The sequence below is a fragment of the Pan paniscus genome, chromosome 17, assembly GCF_029289425.2.
Source record: "Pan paniscus chromosome 17, NHGRI_mPanPan1-v2.0_pri, whole genome shotgun sequence".
In the NCBI taxonomy this organism is placed as follows: domain Eukaryota; kingdom Metazoa; phylum Chordata; class Mammalia; order Primates; family Hominidae; genus Pan; species Pan paniscus.
Genome location: NC_073266.2, coordinates 35,162,868 through 35,180,078, shown reverse-complemented (window position 1 = coordinate 35,180,078; position 17,211 = coordinate 35,162,868). Strand labels below are relative to the sequence as shown.

The 17,211-nt window shown below is 40.6% G+C and overlaps 1 protein-coding gene and 1 long non-coding RNA gene across 3 annotated transcripts in view; one reads left to right on the top strand and one right to left on the bottom strand.

The window, feature by feature from the left end:
• The window catches only part of LOC134729245 (uncharacterized), an 8,791-nt gene extending 7,727 nt beyond the window's left edge, over positions 1–1,064 (bottom strand). Inside the window, exon 1 of the long non-coding RNA XR_010110138.1 lies at positions 574–1,064. This is a non-coding gene — a long non-coding RNA (uncharacterized LOC134729245). The remainder of the gene's footprint in view (positions 1–573) is intronic.
• Positions 997–17,211, top strand: MYL12B (myosin light chain 12B). 2 transcript variants are annotated; one of them, XM_003817891.5, is made up of 4 exons: positions 997–1,177; positions 11,831–12,029; positions 16,205–16,366; positions 16,717–17,211. In XM_003817891.5, the coding sequence occupies exons 2-4, from the start codon at positions 11,846–11,848 to the stop codon at positions 16,887–16,889; spliced, it is 519 nt and encodes a 172-aa protein (XP_003817939.1). In that variant the 5' UTR covers positions 997–1,177; positions 11,831–11,845; the 3' UTR covers positions 16,890–17,211. The 2 variants fall into 2 exon arrangements, with proteins under 2 accessions (XP_003817939.1, XP_034799542.1); XM_034943651.3 differs by lacking the exon at positions 997–1,177 and adding an exon at positions 1,512–1,694.

The following is a 17,211-nucleotide window of genomic DNA, read 5'->3' as shown; positions in this document are numbered from 1 at the left end:
TACTGTTTAAGAACTGCTATAGAGTGCTGAACACAAGGTCCCTCTCTTCTAGGAATTTCTGACCAAAGATTTCTAGAATATAAACTCCCTAAAAGGCTTTGAATTCATCTCTCAGCATCCGGCACATGTTAAGGCAGTAAGAAGAATTCAATAAAGATTTGCTATTAGATTGCCGATCCTCCACCATCCTGAAGTAATGCTATTTTAGTAATGCTAGATGAAGTAATGCTAGATTACCTCAAGGTCAGGGAAAATATCCTGAAGAACACAGCCACAAACACGATCTAGAACAAAACCTGAAAAACATAGCTTTGTGTTTTTATTTGTGTGTGCATGTATGTGTGTGCGTTGCCATTTTCTTGATAAAGGAAAGCAAGTAGTTCGAATAAAACTTTCTTGTGGCTAAAAGGGGAATCAAACAGCCGTAGGCTGCGGCCGTAGCCTGATACGGCCGTAAACCTTATGAGGGTAAGCAGAGAGGAGTAGGTTAAAGAATTTAACACGGGCTGTAATGCGGTTTGAAAAGAAAGGGATTCTGGAACGGAGAAGAATCCGCCCAGGCGCCGCCCTCACCTTCTCAACATTACAGGAGACGAACCCTAAAACCTGTCTTGTCTGAAATTCAAATTTAGAAGAACTGTACTTTTACTTGCTAAATCTGGCAACTCAGGGTTCGGCGCCAGGGGACCCCAAATCCTAGGCGGATCGCGCCCCGCCTGGGTCAAAGAGTACCCCAAATCCTCGGCCGATCGCGGCCCACTCGGGTCAAATTCGAGCGGCCTGCCCAGCCGCGCCCAGCGGGCCCAGGAATGCGGAAGGGTGGCGGAGCTACCAAAGGAGCGGGGGACGAGGGCCGGGCTGCGGGCGACCGCCGCAGCGCAGGCCGCGATATCGCAGCGGATCGGAGCAGGCCGGAGGGGCAATTAAGACCCCGGCCGTGTGCGTCCGGCCTCAGCAGCCCCGCCGCTCGGCGGACAAGCAGACCCCGCCGGCCCGGGCGCGAACACTCAGCGCACCCCCGTTCCACTTGGTCCCGCCGAGCCTTCCGGTGCGCCTTCCGCTCCGCCCCTTCAGGCAGGAAGTGTCGGCGCCGCCACTGTCCGGCCACAGCCTAACGCTCTTCGCTGTCGTTTGTGGTCTCGCGCAGGGCGGCCCCGGTTCTGGTGTTTGGCGTTGGGTGAGTCGCGCTCGACTCTGCTCGCGAGACCCCTCAGGCCGCCATCTCCGTACCCCCGCGCCCCCTCCCGTCGCGCGCCTGCGGCCGGACCCCGCCCCAGGGCGGCCAGGCGGCGGCAGGACCTGTCAGACTGGCTGAGAAGGGGGCGCCGGACCGGAGGTGGAGGGAGGAGGGTTGGCGGCGGGAGGAGGGTTGGTGGCGAGGCCCTGGCCCGGACGTCCAGGGGCCGGGAGGCTGCAGGCGATGGAGCCGGTGGGGAGACGCCCTGCTGGAGAAGTGGCCGGGTCCCGGCTGTGCGTGGGCCGTCCCTGCGCCACCTGGGTGACTTCACACACCTGGGCCTTGGACGGCCCGGCTGCCCGGCGGCCAACGCCTGCCCTCCCTGCGCCGCCGCGGGTCCTGGCGGTGGATTAGGGCCGACCCGGGCGTGTTCGTGTGGAGCACCTGCCCTGTGCCCAACACTGTCCTAGATGCTTTGGAGGGTGGAGGAGCCTCCTATTGCACGGTCTTGCCTAAGGTGAAGCCTCCAAGGAAGCCATTAGCATGCCGGTAACCGAGTGTGTGGTTGATACAGGCTCAAATGTGATGATTTACATAGAGTTGTAATTCGCTCAGTGTGTCTTGCATCTTGTAAAGGTTTAGTTTATTCGTGTTGATTGAAGAAAGGACAATTAACAGAAATAGGGAAAGGTTACTTGGAAAAGAATCGTGACCTCACTGAAGGCCTTGGATTCAACCCTAAGCGGGAGAACTTAGCGTTTCCGGCTAGATGTGTGGGAGGTGGTAACAAGAGCAAAACTCAAAAGCTGGGAATTGTGTCCTGTGAAAAGCAGACCGTGGGGAGACCGGCGGGTATGGAACAGAACTATAATGACTAATAGTGGGAAATAAGGGTAGATAGGTAAGTAGGACCTTCTTATGGATGTCTTGAAAACTTAGGAGAAAGAAAAGATTATGTAAGAAGCCACAGAGAGTAATTTTGGAGTCTTCACTAACGGAGTAATAAGAAAGGGATGTTTAGAGGATTCGTTTGGCCGCTTTAGTTTAAGGTAGATTTGGAATGGTCTTTTGGTAAGAGAAGAATCAAAGCATTTAGAATTCAGTAGGACCTGATAGATTACCTTGTGAAGGCTTTGCGTTTTATAACTGAGGAAAATGAAACCCAGAGAGGTGAGGTAATTTGTCGAAGGTGGTGGACCCTCCTGGACTTTATAACTAAGAGCACTTTTGAGTGCTTTAGGCTCTTTTGAGTGAAACAGCTTTTATGATGGCTGACTCGATGTTCATTTATGCTTTGATGAAACTAAGCTTGGACAAGATGAACTGCAACTTCTGAAGGACAGATGCCCAGACAAGAGTTGCTAAGGTTAGGAAAGAACAGGATTTAGAGCCCCGACATGGGGCTAGTTTTCCCTTTCTCCCAAGATTCAAAGGCTCCAGGTATATCTGGGGATGAGTTTATCATACCCTTTTTGCCAGCATCTTTGTGATCTTCCTTCCTCATTCTACACATTAGCTTTGGGGTGTCATTGCTTGTTACGCCCAGGTATCCACATTTTCATGGTAGAGAATTTCAGCTGCCTGTATGTAGGATGTTACTGGCTAGTGGTTCAAGCTCTGGAGCTAGATTTCCTGAGTACAGATCCTGACTGAGCTCTGCCACTTTCTAGCTGTGTGGCAAGTTGTTTATTGTCTTTACCCTGATTTTCGTATCTGAGAGAAGAGGATGATAACAATACCTATATGATGAGTTGTCGTGAGGATTAAATGTGTTAACACATACAAAATGCTTAAATCAGTGCCTGGCACATCTTTAGCACCCAGTTGTCCCTGGTTACTACTGCTTCTTCCAGGTATGGAGCAGTGGGTAGCTACTAAGTTTCCTTAGGGATCTCTTGGGGAAGAGACTGGAACCATAGGTAGACCGTAGAGAAAAGCCTCATGTTGGAATTCAGATCCGGGACCTACCTTGTAATGAACATATATGTGTAATTCTGTTTGTGACAGGAAAGAACTATATATGTATATACACTATATACAACTGTATATACTATACATATATTTATATATATATATATGTATTTGCTTAACTAGGATTATTTGAGCACCTGCCGTGTGCAAGGCACACTGCTAAGTTCTGCAGTCCAAGGTGGAAAGGCAAAAGGCAATAAAAAGAATGAATATGGCCAGGCATGGTGGCTCATACCTGTAATCCTAATGCTTTGGGAAGCCAATGTGGGGGGATCATTTGAAGCCAGGGGTTCAAGACCAACCTGGGCAACATAGCGAGACCCTGTCTCTACCCTGCCACCCGCTCCTTGCAAAATAGCTGTGTTTGGTGACTCATGCCTGTAGTCCCAGCTGCTCGAGGCTGAGTCAGGAGGATCACTTGAGTCCAGGAGTTCAAGGCTACAGTGAACTATGATTGTGCCATAAACCCAATAAGAGAGGTGAATTTCAAAAACATTATATTGAATGAAAGAAGACAGGCATATATATGAATATATACTGTACAATTCCATTTATAAGAAGTTCAAAAACAAAACTAATCTATGGTGATAGAAATCTGAACAGTGGTTGCCTATGGGAGATGGTGATTAACTTGGAGAGAATTTTCTGGAACAGTGTTAACATTTGTAACTTAATGGGGGTGATGGTTACATGGGTATACACATTATAAAAACTTGTTAAGGTTTGTACATTTGACTATATAAATTTCACTGCAGTAAAACAAAATGATATAGGAGCTCAGAGAATAGAAAGTTTGCAGCCAACCGGAATGATCATAAAACCTATAATAGAGAAAGAAATGTCAGTGTTATAATGTGTATGTGGTAAGTGTTAAAATACATATAGAGTACTAGGGGAAATGCTTCCCTGGTGTTAAAAAAAAGTTGAAAAAATTGAGTTTGGCTCCCTAAAAAAAATACTTCTAATAATTTATGGAACTATTTTTTTTTGCCTAAATATGCAGCACAAAAACAATTATATGTCATTAGGTATATGAGGTTAATTTTGTGAAGTATTTTTAACTTGATATATACTAAATTCTGTTTATGACTGCTGTTTTCAGACTGTTGCTTATATATCCAGTCATTTGAGTCTTCCAGTTAGAACATTCAACTTGACTACAGTAATAACCATAAGAATCCATGAGAAATTTCTAAAGATTCTGATAGACCTTGGTGAAGATGAGGTGGAGTAAAAATGACCTTAGGTTTTAGCCCAAGAACTACTCTCTGCTTTTCTGTGTGAGTTCATCTACTCTGAGGGCTTTACCTTGTGCCTCTGCTCACGACTCAGCACTGCTGACAAGACCCCCTCAGAGTCCTGTCCTCTACTAGCATTCTACTGTGGCCCAGCTAAAATTTGAGTTATTTATCATCCTTTGCTGACAAAACCAGCTCCTCCCTCCCCTCCCCAATTACCTCATTTTTGAGTGGTACCTTTATACTACCAGGTTTTCAGTCAGCACTTAGGAAAAAGGACAGAGCTTTGAGACTCCAATTAGAAAGCAGGAATAACTAGCAAATCAGGAAGTGATTTGCTGGTCAGAGCCAGAGGAATTCAGCCAAAAGAATAGGATGGTGGTGGTGGGAATGTTGAGGAAGGGTGACTCGTGCAGTAAAAAGAAGAACCTACAGAACTTGGATGGAAACTGAGTAGAAGGACTTAAACTTTTCTGTTCAGAAATGGAAAATTCCCCGTGCTGTGCAAATTTGACTGTGGTCCCTTGGAACTTGGACTGTGGCTGTAATTCTGAAATAAAGGCATTGCCCTATTTTAACATTAAAGAGGTCAAGGAGAGACAGTGGCTTTATTACTTTTCTATTGGTGTATAACAGAATACTCCAAAACCTAGCACCTCAGAAACAATGAACAATTTTTGAGGGTCAGAGCCAGAGCAGCTTAGGTGGGTGGTTCTGGCACAGGGTCTCTCATGAGGTCACATGCGGAGGCTGCAGTCGTCTGAACGAAGATCAGCCTCCAAGATGGCTGACGCATAGCCGACAAGTTGGTGCTGGCTGTTGGCAAGAATCCTCAGTTCCCTGCCACATGGATCTCTTCACAGGGCTGTGTGTCTGCATGACCTGTCTCCTGCCGATTGAGTGATCCAAGACAGAGCAGGGCAAAAGCTGCAAGGTGTATTATGACAAAGCCAAACACCCTCATTTCACAATATCTTATTGTCACAATATCTTACTGGTTACACGGGTCAACACTTTTCATTGTTGGAGGGGACTGCACAAGGGCATGAGAATTGTTGAGGGCTTTCTTGGAACCTGGCTACCACCATGACCAGAGGAGCAAGTTAAAGTGTTCTGAGGGGTCAGACAGATAACAAACTAATACCAGCTGGGATAAGGAGATGTAGGGAGTAGAGGGGATTGCTTGTTGAACACTTACGACCTGCAGGAATTTCCAGGATGCTGGTCAAGTGATTCCTTATTGTACAGTTGTTTAAAATATCTGAAATTTAGGTTATGTAAAATGTTCAGTTTTTTTTAAATGTTGGCAAACTAATTCAGTTTTTAAAAGAGGCATTTTAAAGGTCATCCTGGGGATTACTAAATGAACCTCTGTGCAGGCTGTAGTTTGGTAGCTGCCAGGTTATGACTTCTGATCTACTTAACACTTATTTAATGGATGAGGAAAATGAGGCCTGGGGAAGCCGAAATGACCAGCAGTCATACAACTTGTGAATGATAGAACTGAAATTAGAATCCATGTCTCCAGCATCTCCATTAAACCATAATGACAACATTGAAAAACTAAGGGGAACTAGATGCATAAACAGCCAATGTGATCTAAGTGGTTAACTTAATAATCTAAGTGGTTCTCAACCTTCAATGTGCATCGAAATCACCTGGTGCGTTTTTGAAAATACAGATGCCTGGGCTCCACCCCCAGACATTCCATTACCTTGAGGCTATAGGCATCACTTTTTTGAAACTTCTGAGGTGATTCTGATGTGCAGCCAAGATTGAAACCAGAGGATTTAACTGCTTTAAGAGCCGTATTTACTTGCTCTAGCTGACTTGAGATACTTAAAGGAAGAAGCCTCAAAACAATGTTGAGGAAATCATAGGTAGCTGAGAATGTGCTCTGTGAGCATCTTCCCCAAGCTTTGATAAAGCAATATATGCTGAAGTATATAGACAATTTCTGCTTATTAATGATGATGGTGTCCATGTTTCTGTTTGCATATCAGTACTGCAGGTGACTTTACAAACATTTTTATTATCAACTAAGTATGTTGATACCACAGCCACCTATAATACATAATACAGTAGTCCTATATGATGCTTCTTTCCACGGTCCATGGTTTTGCTTCCTCGGTTTCAATTGCCTGTGGTCAACTGAGGTCTGAAAATAAGTGAGTACAGTACAGTGAGATATTTTCAGAGAGAGATCTCATTCACATAATTTTTATTACAGTATATTATAATTGTTCTATTTTATTGTTATTGTTAATCTCTTACTGTGCTTAATTTATAAATTAAACTTTATCGTAGGTATGTATGTATAAGAAAAAACAGTGTATATAGTCATTCATCTGTATCTGCAGAGGGTTGGTTCCAGGACCCTCCTGCAGATACTAGAATCTGCAGATGCTCAAGTTTCCCATATAAAATGGCATAGTATTTGCATATAACCTACACATATCCTCCTGAATACTTTAAATCATCTCTAGATTGCTTATAATACCTCATATAATGCAAATACTATATAAATAGTTGTTATAGTGTATTTTTTATTTGTATTTTTATTGTTGTATTTTTTGTTTGTATTTTTCCAAATAAACGAACAATTGATTCTCGGTTGAATCTGTGAGTGCGGAACCTGTGGATATGGAGGGCTAACTGTATGGGTTGGGTACTATCCCTGGTTTCAGGCATCCACTGGGGTCTTGGAATATATCCCCCTCAGATAAGGAGGGACTTCTGTATCACTTCCTACATGCCTGCCTTTGATGTAACCTCTGAGTACTACTTATATCCTGTAGTTCACTTTGTATTAGAAATTTATAGCAATATCAGAGTAACAGTGTTGCAGAGGAAGGAAGAAGTGTTTTTACTGCTATTGAGGGTTATTACATTCATTTTGTGCTGTGTTCTGTATGGCTGTTTTCTGTCTGTAAGGGTTGGATTAGTTTTTTGTGTTTTTGTTTGTTGTTTTTGAATGCTTCTTGGTTAAACATTAATAAATTGGACAGTCCTAGATCAAAGTTTCAAAGGAAAGCCATAACTGATAGTTGCCACCTGACTAAACCCAACCAGGGCTACTACACTGCACAATTCCAGGGAGTGCCATTCACATTTCATTTACTCACTGCAACTCTATTCTGTACCTTGGTTTTTCTGGTGTAGATTGACTTGATTTGAACACTCAATTTGTCTAGGATTTGAATTTAGAGGATTGTAGGTGCTCAGAAATCAGTGTTGAATTATATTGGTGGCATTGCAAGTTTTAAAAAATTTTGTGCTAAACTCAAAATAATTAGAAGAGTATTTAGTAGAAGTAGAAAACATACAAGGAGAAACAACCTGTAACAAATGGGATTTGAATCCTAGCTCTGCCACTAGGTGACCTTGGGCAAGATTATTTAATATCTTTGACCTTCAGTTTCTTCATTTGGCAGGTGGGCATGTTTCATTTAATGTACATAATGTTTCTAGCACATGAGTCACTTAATAAATGGTAGTAGCTGTAAGTTGAGTAGATCTTTAATTCTCTCTCTGTTCCTAAGGCAGAGAAGTAGATCAGGGCAACTGAGGCTGGAAAAATAGCAAGAACAAAGATATACAAGATAAGATGTGGCATGGTACCTTGGGGACATTTGCAGTTTGGTGTTGCTAAAGGAAAAGTACAAAGCAGGGAATGGCTAGAGAGGAGGCTGGAAAGGTCATTCTAGAGTAGGGAAAGGAAGACTCATGCACCATGTTTAGGAACTTGGTACTTTATCCTTTAGAAAGTGGAGAGCCAAAGAAGATTTTAAAAAGTGGAATGATGAGGTCATATTCATGTTTTAGACAGCCCTGGCTAGAAAACTAAGGGTAGTTTTGAGAGAGCCGAGAGGCAAGGGGGTAGTGAAGAGGCCATAGAAATATTTTACACAAGAGATAATGAGGATCCAGTTTAGGGTGATGACAGAGGAATGAGGAAGATGAGCAACTCTGAGAAGTATTTCTCAGAGGCAGGGCTTGGTTCATCAGGGAGAGGGATTGGGGAAGGTGACTCCTAGGTTTCTGGCTACTGGGTAGATGATTGGAAACAAAGATGGTAAAGTTCAGGAGGGGAGAGATAATTGAGTTTTCAGCATGTTGATTATGAGTGTCTGTGGCATATCCAGATGGGTGCCTTTCACAGGCATTTGGATGTTTGAGTCCAAGACTCCAAGGAAAGGTCAGGCCTGGAGGTTCGGATTTGGGAGGTGCAGGCGTTGTCATAACAGTGAAAGTTGATGAGATCATCCAAGGAATGAAGACTGAAAAGAACTTTAAACCATGTGCTGCTAGAATACTGGGAAACATGAATATTTAAACGGAGATAAACATCTAAGAGGAAAATGGAGGAGGAAGTCTTAGGAATAGGAGAACTGAGCTAGAGTAAGTCAAATACACCATTTTACATAATCAGTCTTTCCAATATAATGCTTAGCAGTCTTCCTGATTAGAGCGTAAGTTCTTCAAGGTTGGGACCCTTTCCACCTGGGAAAGTTCATTTCTACTGTTATGGAGCACCAGGCTAACAGTGGCTGTCTCTCCAAAGAAAAGAGGGATAAAATAGTGTGATGCAGTAGACTGATCCAAGAAGATTTAGACCAGATTTGGCAATTAAAGCAGTTGCAGTAGAGAACAGAAAGCCAGATTGTGGTGGGTTGAAAAGTGAGTGGGAAGTGAGAAGGTGGAGGAAGCCAAGATACTTATTTCAGAAGGGAAGGAGAGAGGGTGGTAATTTCTTTGGGGGCCAGAGTTCCCCTCAGATTGATTATTTTGATGCAACTTTGCCTCACTTTTCAGCTGATACTGTATGTGTAGTTTTTATAGGTACCATGTACATATACAAATGTACCACTGTTTTTAAATGAAGTATGAAAAAAATTTAAAATATGGTATTACTACATTGAGCCTATATCTGCTCTAACATATTTTGATTGGGACCAGTTAGTGAATTGTTTTTTGTTCTCTTCCATCAACTTGCCTTCTGTTTCCTTCTCTTGGGTGTCACCATCAGATGGTGATGGCTCTTCTAGTTATCAGGCTAACTAACTCCCTATTCTTTCTCACAGGCATTTCCCCTAATAAAATCCTTGGGTGTTTCATTCTGTCTTGGTATCAGCTTCTTAGAGAACTCGGACTAAACTTCAAAAATGTTTAAATATAGTATATTTTTGGGTTAACTGTAGAAGTAGCATGATACAATTGACTGATTTTGATTTGATTTGATTTGATTTTTTGAGACAGTGTCTCGTTTTGTCACCCAGGCTGAGGTTAGGGGCACCATTACGGTTCACTAGCCTCGACCTCCCAGGCTCAAATGATCCTTCCACCCCAGCCTCCCAAATAGTAGCTGGGACCACAGGCATGTGCCACCACACCTGGCTAATTTTTAAAATTTTTTGTAGGGACAGAGTATCACTTTGTTGCCCAGGCCTATCTCAAACTCCTGGGCTCAAGCAGTCTTCTGGCCTCAGCCTCCCAAAGTGTTGAGATTATAGGTGTGAGCCACCGTACCTGGCCTGATTCGTTTTTAAAAATAAATATTTAACTCTTTTGGAACGTTTTCTAAATAACTCGATTACAAAAATTACTTGCTGATACTGAGAGAGAAAGAACTAATAATTTTTGCCTTCAGACGTATTTGACTAATCTTGAAGAAATTGAGTCAAAATTTTTAGCATGAGAATGAACCTTAATCTAAGTTTTGGTATGTGAAGAAGAATGAAAACATCATCAAATGCCTTGTTAGTAGACTACGTTCTGTCTCTGATTTAACCTTCGATATAACTAAGGTCAAATAACAAACTAAGTTACAAGGAAGAGAAGAAAATTAACATTTATTTAGGACTTGTATATGGGGAGGGTAAGGAGTTGGAATGTTAGAGTAAGGACTGTAAGGCTGGTGTACTTCAAAACAACACCACTAAGCCAAGCTTCAAAACACCCTGTGGGATGTTCTTTAGCTTAAAGAAATAGAAGTAGACAATAAATTTATATAAAAAATCCCAATACCAGAAGTCCTAGAGACTTAGGTCCAAAATCCCCTTGCTCAGTCATTGACCTCTCTAGTCATTTGTTTTTCACATTGCGGGAAGTTACGGAAACAGTCTGCAAGACCATCATTTCTGACAGCAGTTTCAAGTTTGGATGTCCTAAGACCACCCTTGTGTTTGATTATTTGCTAAGACTCACAGAACTCACTGAAAGCTGTTAGGCTCACAGATACATAGGTTTTCAGAGGTTATATGTAGCTAGTAACCGTGGAGCTGAGATTTGAACTCAGGACTTCCTAACTCCAGAGCTGACGGTATTTTTGTGTTTTATTTATTATTTAAAACTGCAGATTAAAAATGAAATGACAAGTGTCTTTTCTGCTTGACATTTAAATTATTGGTGGCTTTCAGTAGAGTGTTGGAAGCTACTACCAAAACCATATTACGGAGAATGGAGGAATGATTGGGAAGAAGAGAAAAGGGGCTGGGCACGGTGGCTCATGTCTGTAATCCCAGCAGTTTGGGAGGATCTCGAGCCTCAGAGTTCAAGATCAGACTGGGCAATATAGTGAGAAACCCCCCATCTCTAAAATAAAAAACAGAAGGAAAAATGAAGATAGTTCAGCATTAGACTGGTATTCTGAAAGTCTTGTCAAGGGAAAAGGGAAATGCAGGGATAGCTAGAAAGATGAAAGGGTAGGTTTGATATTTATAAAGATGAGACCTTTTTTGAACATGACTAGTCTTTTTACATATGTTATCTCAATTAGTTCTTTGCATTGAAGTAGATATCATGTTTTACTGATGGAAAATTGAGGCTCAGAGAGGTTATGTTATACTGGTAGTAAAATGGGAATAAGAGTACCTACCATAGGCAACTGTTGTGAGGATTAAATGGGGACAGTCTTTGTCAGAGTAAGAAATCAACTTTGGAGACTTTCTCTTTGAGGAAGCCCTATGCCTTCATAACAGTGCTTGGCCAGAGTAAGTACTCCATAGATGCTAGCTATTGTTGTTAGATATTTTAAATTCTCACTTCATAAAAATTGATCCCCTGAAGTTTAGGAGAAGGTACATCAATAATTTCTATTGTGTTTCTTTCTTTTTTAGAGATAGGAGTCTCACTATGTTGCCCAGGCAAGTCTCGAACTCCTAGTCTCAAGTGAGCCTCCACCTTGGCCTCCCAAAGTGTTGGGATTATAGGCATGAGCCACTGGTGTCTGGCAAATTCTGTTCCTTAATGTTTCAAAACTGCTTTTTTTCCACTCATTTAATTGTCACATTGAAAATAAAGTTTAGGTGCCTACTTATTCCTACCCAATTGAAGTAATAATTCCTTATTGATATTTTAACCTACTAACTTTAGGTATTATGTATTCTGTTTTTGCTTTGTTTTATACTTTGTTTTATGTTTTTGTGTTTTTTTTTAAATCCAGAATTAAACAACCACCATGTCGAGCAAAAAGGCAAAGACCAAGACCACCAAGAAGCGCCCTCAGCGCGCAACATCCAATGTGTTTGCCATGTTTGACCAGTCACAGATTCAGGAGTTCAAAGAGGCCTTCAACATGATTGATCAGAACAGAGATGGCTTCATCGACAAGGAAGATTTGCATGATATGCTTGCTTCTCTAGGTAGACTTTATATTCTTTATTTGTATTTTCCCTAAAATAATAATTTGTCTCTTTATGAATCATTTTTTTGTGTGATGTACAAATATTTCTCTCCTTGTCTCAAAAGGCCTCTGGAGAGATTTCTGGGTATGGGAGGTGCTATTTTGGGGCTTGGCCAGTCATATGGAGATAAGCCTGCAAGGTTGGGGACCTGGCAGATGCTGTGCCCGGGTAGGCTAATGTTCCTGTTGGCTAAATTTTTTAGGTTTCTAGATGGAAAGCCAGGGCATGGCTAGGCAGCAAAATACCAGAGTTTCAAACAAGTGTAGTTAAATAATATACTTAATAAAGTTTGAGTACAGGTTATAAATAAGGAGTGACAGTAAGTGATGATGGTTATCTCTGGGAAGGAGGGGCAGTGCGACTGGAAAAGGGAACACAGTGAAGAAGACTTTCACAATATTTTGTATGATTTTTTTAATAACTAAATAAAATGTAAAGATACAGGATTTAAAGCACACATAAACAGCCATTTGTATGTTGGTATATGGGTGTTAATATTCCTTGTATGATTTTGTTATTGTTTCTTAACATGCATCCTACATGTTCTGCCCAGAGTCAGCAGTTAATTTACAGTTGGGAGTCAAGGAACTGCAGGCAAAGGAGACCTTGATAGGCCAAAGCGGAGGGGGTGAGGCAGGCTGGGAGTGGGTCAGGGATGGCCTACAGTGAGACTTTGCACTCTGTCCTCCTGCTTGGCTGACTGGCCAAAAAGGCAAAGAAAGAGGTGGGTTGTTTTTTTTTTTTTTTTTCTCTTTTAATGCCTACAAAATGATCAGCTAGCTTTTATTCTTCTAACTTTTGATTTTGATTATTTCTCCTAACACACTGAAAGTAAAGTTTAGGTGTGTACTTATTCCTATCCAACATATGATTTTGAAAACTTTTAAGCCTACCAAAAGTGGAAAGAACATTATAGTGAACACCTATACATCTTTAGCTATATTCACTGATTGTTAACATTTTGTAACTTTTCTTTAGGGTGAGAGTAGAATCAAAGATTTTTATCTGATTTGTTGACTTGTAGTTAGATTATAACCTAGTGTTTCTCACATTCAGAATGTCTGAGTATGTTCTTGGGCAAGTCAGTACTGAAGAAGGCCTCTGAGGAAAATTGAGGAATGTAGCCGTCTTCCAAAGATTGAACTCTCAAGTCTATACTCTGCTTATAATAGATGCTCAATAGATATTTGTTGAATGAACAAGTCATGGTAGAGTCAGAGGTTGTCTTTGAGACCTTCTGTTTTGCAGAAACCCATCCTTTTACAGATACGTGTTAAAAGAACAATTTCAGCCTAATTAAATTTAATGGAGTTTAATTGAGCAATGAACAATTTGCAAATCAGGTAACCCCCAGAATCACAGCAGATTCACAGAGACTCCAGTGCAGCCACGTGGTAGAAGAAGATTTATAGACAAAAAAAGGGAAATGACGTACAGAAATTGGAAGTGAGGTATGGAATGGCTTGATTGATTACAGCTCGGCATATGCCTTATTTGAACATGGTTTGAACACTCAGCAGTGTATGAATGGTTGAAGTATGGCTGCTGAGATTGGCCAAGGCTTAGCAATTGTTACAGGCTCATACTCCTAAGTTAGGTTTTCAATCTTGTCTGACTATTAAGCTAGGTTATAATTCATCCACAAGGACTCAACTGTAGAAGTACGGAGTCTTTCTCAGGCCATATTTAGTTTGCTTTAACATATGTATTTACCTTTTAGGGGAACCTTCATACATTATTGGTAGGAATGTAAATAAGTACAGCCACTGTGGAGGACATTATGGAGGTTCCTCAGAGAACTAAAAATAGGAGCTCTCCCATATGATCCAGCAATCCCACTGCTAGGTATATACCCCCCAAAAAGGAAATCAGTAGTATCATTGAAGAGGTATTTGCACTCCCATGTTTATTCCAGCACTATTCACAGCAGCCATGATTTGAAAACACCGTAAGTGTCCGTCACCAGATGAACGGATTTTAAAAATGTGGTACTTATGTACAATGGAATACTGTTCAGCCATAAAAAATGAGATCCTGTCATTGCAGCAACATGGATGGAATGGAAGACATTATGTTAAGTGAAATAAGCCAGGCACAGAAAGACAAACTTCACATGTTCTCACACACTTGTGGGAGCTAAAAGTTAAAATAATTGAACTCATGGAGATGGAAAGTAGAAGGATGGTTATCAGAGACTGGGAAGGGCAGGGAGAAGAGTGGGAATTGTTAATAGATACAAAAGTATAGATAGAATGAATAAGATCTAGTATTGGATAGAATAACAAGGTGACTGCAGTCAGCAGTAATTTGTTGTACATTTTAAAATAACTCAGTATAGTTGGAATGTTGGTAACACAAAGAAATGATAAATGCTTGAAGGGATGGCTATGCCATTTACCTTGATGTGATTATTATGCATTATATGCCTGTATCAAAGTATCTCATGTACCCCATAAATATATACACCTCCTGTGTACCCATAACAATTTAAATAAATATGAATTTTTAAAAGATACATATTTACCTTTCAAATCAACAGATTACATTGGATGTCTTGAGCAGGTCCATAAGTGCTTAGCCTAAACCAATTCATTTTAAATCCCTGTAACTTTTTGTACCCTAGCGTTCTCTTCACACCTTTTGGTTACAGTTTTTCTTCCCCCCAAAAAATGCTGCAAGTGAGTTGGGTTAAATCTGGAGTAGGAAAGTAGATCTTTTTAGCTACTTTAACTTATTCAGTGAATCTTGAGTTTAATTTTGGGCTAATTTTGATATTGGAACATTGAGTAAGTATAATCAGGTAGGACTGCAATGCAGTGAAATAGATGCCAACATGACGTTTACATTTCACCCAAATTCCCAGAATTAAAACTTACATATGAACTATGATTGTAGCTTTGATTGTCATTCTAGCTTTGACTTAGTTGGGTATAATTTTGAGATGGTTCCTTAGATATGAATATCTGACTAATAGATGTTCTTTTCATGTAAAATCATATAAACTTAATGTTGGAAGATACCTTTCAGATACCAACTTTAACCAGTCAATATTAGACTTTTTTAAAAAAAGAAGTAAATTCTACATAAGGCAGCACTGAACGAAGGATCTGGAATACTGGGTTTGAATGCCAGTTCTGCCACTTCCTCCTATATCACACAACCAGTGGTAGAACTGGAATTCAAACCCAGTATTCCAGATCCTTGGTTCAGTGCTGCTTTTCCCACACCATGGGGCCTCAGAAACACTCCCACCATGTCTGGCCATTCCAGGGAGATTTCTTGCAGCTCCTAGGGAAAGGTCAGGGGAGTTCCCTCACCACTGCACTAAAAGAAGTGTTCACACTTGGAATGGAGATTAAGATTTCCCATTACAAACAATACCAAAGAAGACCACAGTTCAATGACATGTGTAAACAGTGTTTGAAGATATCTAACATTGTTCAAAATAAGCTGCCAATTCAAAACCATGCTAATAGTTTAAACTTAAATGGCCAACTTATAAATACAACTTGGAAGCATATCAACTTATGGGCATCTGTACCACAACTGGAAGTGTGAATATTTAGATTTTTTTGTATGACTGGTATTGAACTGACTCCCCTGATGGACCGTTGATGTTATCAACATTCAGGATGTAGGCTGGGCGCGGTGATGGACGCCTGCAATCCCATCACTTTGGGAGGCCAAGGCAGGTGGATCACTTGAGCTCAGGAGTTCAAGACCAGCCTGGGCAACATAGTGAAACCCAGTCTTTACAAAAAACAAAAAATTAGCAGGGCATGGTGGCACATGCCTGTAGTCCAAAAAAAAAAAAAAAAAAATTAAGATGTAATAATGTGGCACTGCCTGGCTTCAGGTTTTTGTTTTGTTTTTAATGAAAAATAATGAAGAGAAAGTTCACATAAACGAATAAATAACCTTCAATATAAGCCTGGAATACATTTTTATAATGATGTATCAAATATTTTTTAAGTTGTCAAAAATAATCTTTTTAAAATGTTCTTAAAGTTAATTGAAAAATTAGTTTCAAATGATGTAAATTTTTAAAATATGTTGGGGAGCATAATAATAGTGAAATAACTATTGAAATTAAATGTTTTTGTCTTTAAATGTTAAAATGTGTATTCTTACAGGGAAGAATCCCACTGATGCATACCTTGATGCCATGATGAATGAGGCCCCAGGGCCCATCAATTTCACCATGTTCCTGACCATGTTTGGTGAGAAGTTAAATGGCACAGATCCTGAAGATGTCATCAGAAACGCCTTTGCTTGCTTTGATGAAGAAGCAACAGGTGAGTGCTATTTGTTTATGCCCAGCCTCATTCCACACTATATAAAGTACTTCTGTGAAATAGAAGGGGTTTTCTTTTTTTACCTCCAGAAAATATTTGCTTAAGAATAATTTTGTAAGCATATGATCTGTTTCTGAGCTTTTAAATGATTTGATCTAATATTAACACAGAACTCTTAAGAATAATTGGAAAACATAATGATATAGTTCATATAGCCTTAGTTCACTAACTTACTTTGTTCATAGATATGGATATTCTGAAATATTTTATACGATTGACTAGCTTAGGAATGAACCATCAAAGTGCCAGGAAGTATTGATGACTGCTTTCTTCTTTCTATTGCCTTCCAGGCACCATTCAGGAAGATTACCTAAGAGAGCTGCTGACAACCATGGGGGATCGGTTTACAGATGAGGAAGTGGATGAGCTGTACAGAGAAGCACCTATTGACAAAAAGGGGAATTTCAATTACATCGAGTTCACACGCATCCTGAAACATGGAGCCAAAGACAAAGATGACTGAAAGAACTTTAGCTAAAATCTTCCAGTTACATTGTCTTACTCTCTTTTATTTCTCAGACACTTCCCCCACCCTCATAGAACCTGTTGCATGCAACTTAGTTTCACAGCTTTGCCTCTTCTTTTTGATGTATTTATTCCAGACCTTTCTGCCACTTAGCACTTGTATAATCAGACTGGAAATGGGGATGAGGGTGTAAATTGTATTGAAAAAGAGATCGCGAATAAAAATCAACAAATGTGAAAGCCCAGAAAAATATATTCGTATTTCTGGTTTTGCTGGATTTTTACATTTTTATATAATAAAAATGTTATTTTGAAATAAA

What these genes read in the sequence shown, in the direction of transcription:
- MYL12B (XM_003817891.5), top strand. Translation starts at nt 11,846, where the DNA reads ATGTCGAGCAAAAAGGCAAAGACCAAGACCACCAAGAAGCGCCCTCAG. An exon ending in TGATATGCTTGCTTCTCTAG is followed by an intron (nt 12,030 to 16,204) that starts GTAGACTTTATA and finishes GTATTCTTACAG; the next exon opens with GGAAGAATCCCACTGATGCA. An exon ending in CTTTGATGAAGAAGCAACAG is followed by an intron (nt 16,367 to 16,716) that starts GTGAGTGCTATT and finishes ATTGCCTTCCAG; the next exon opens with GCACCATTCAGGAAGATTAC.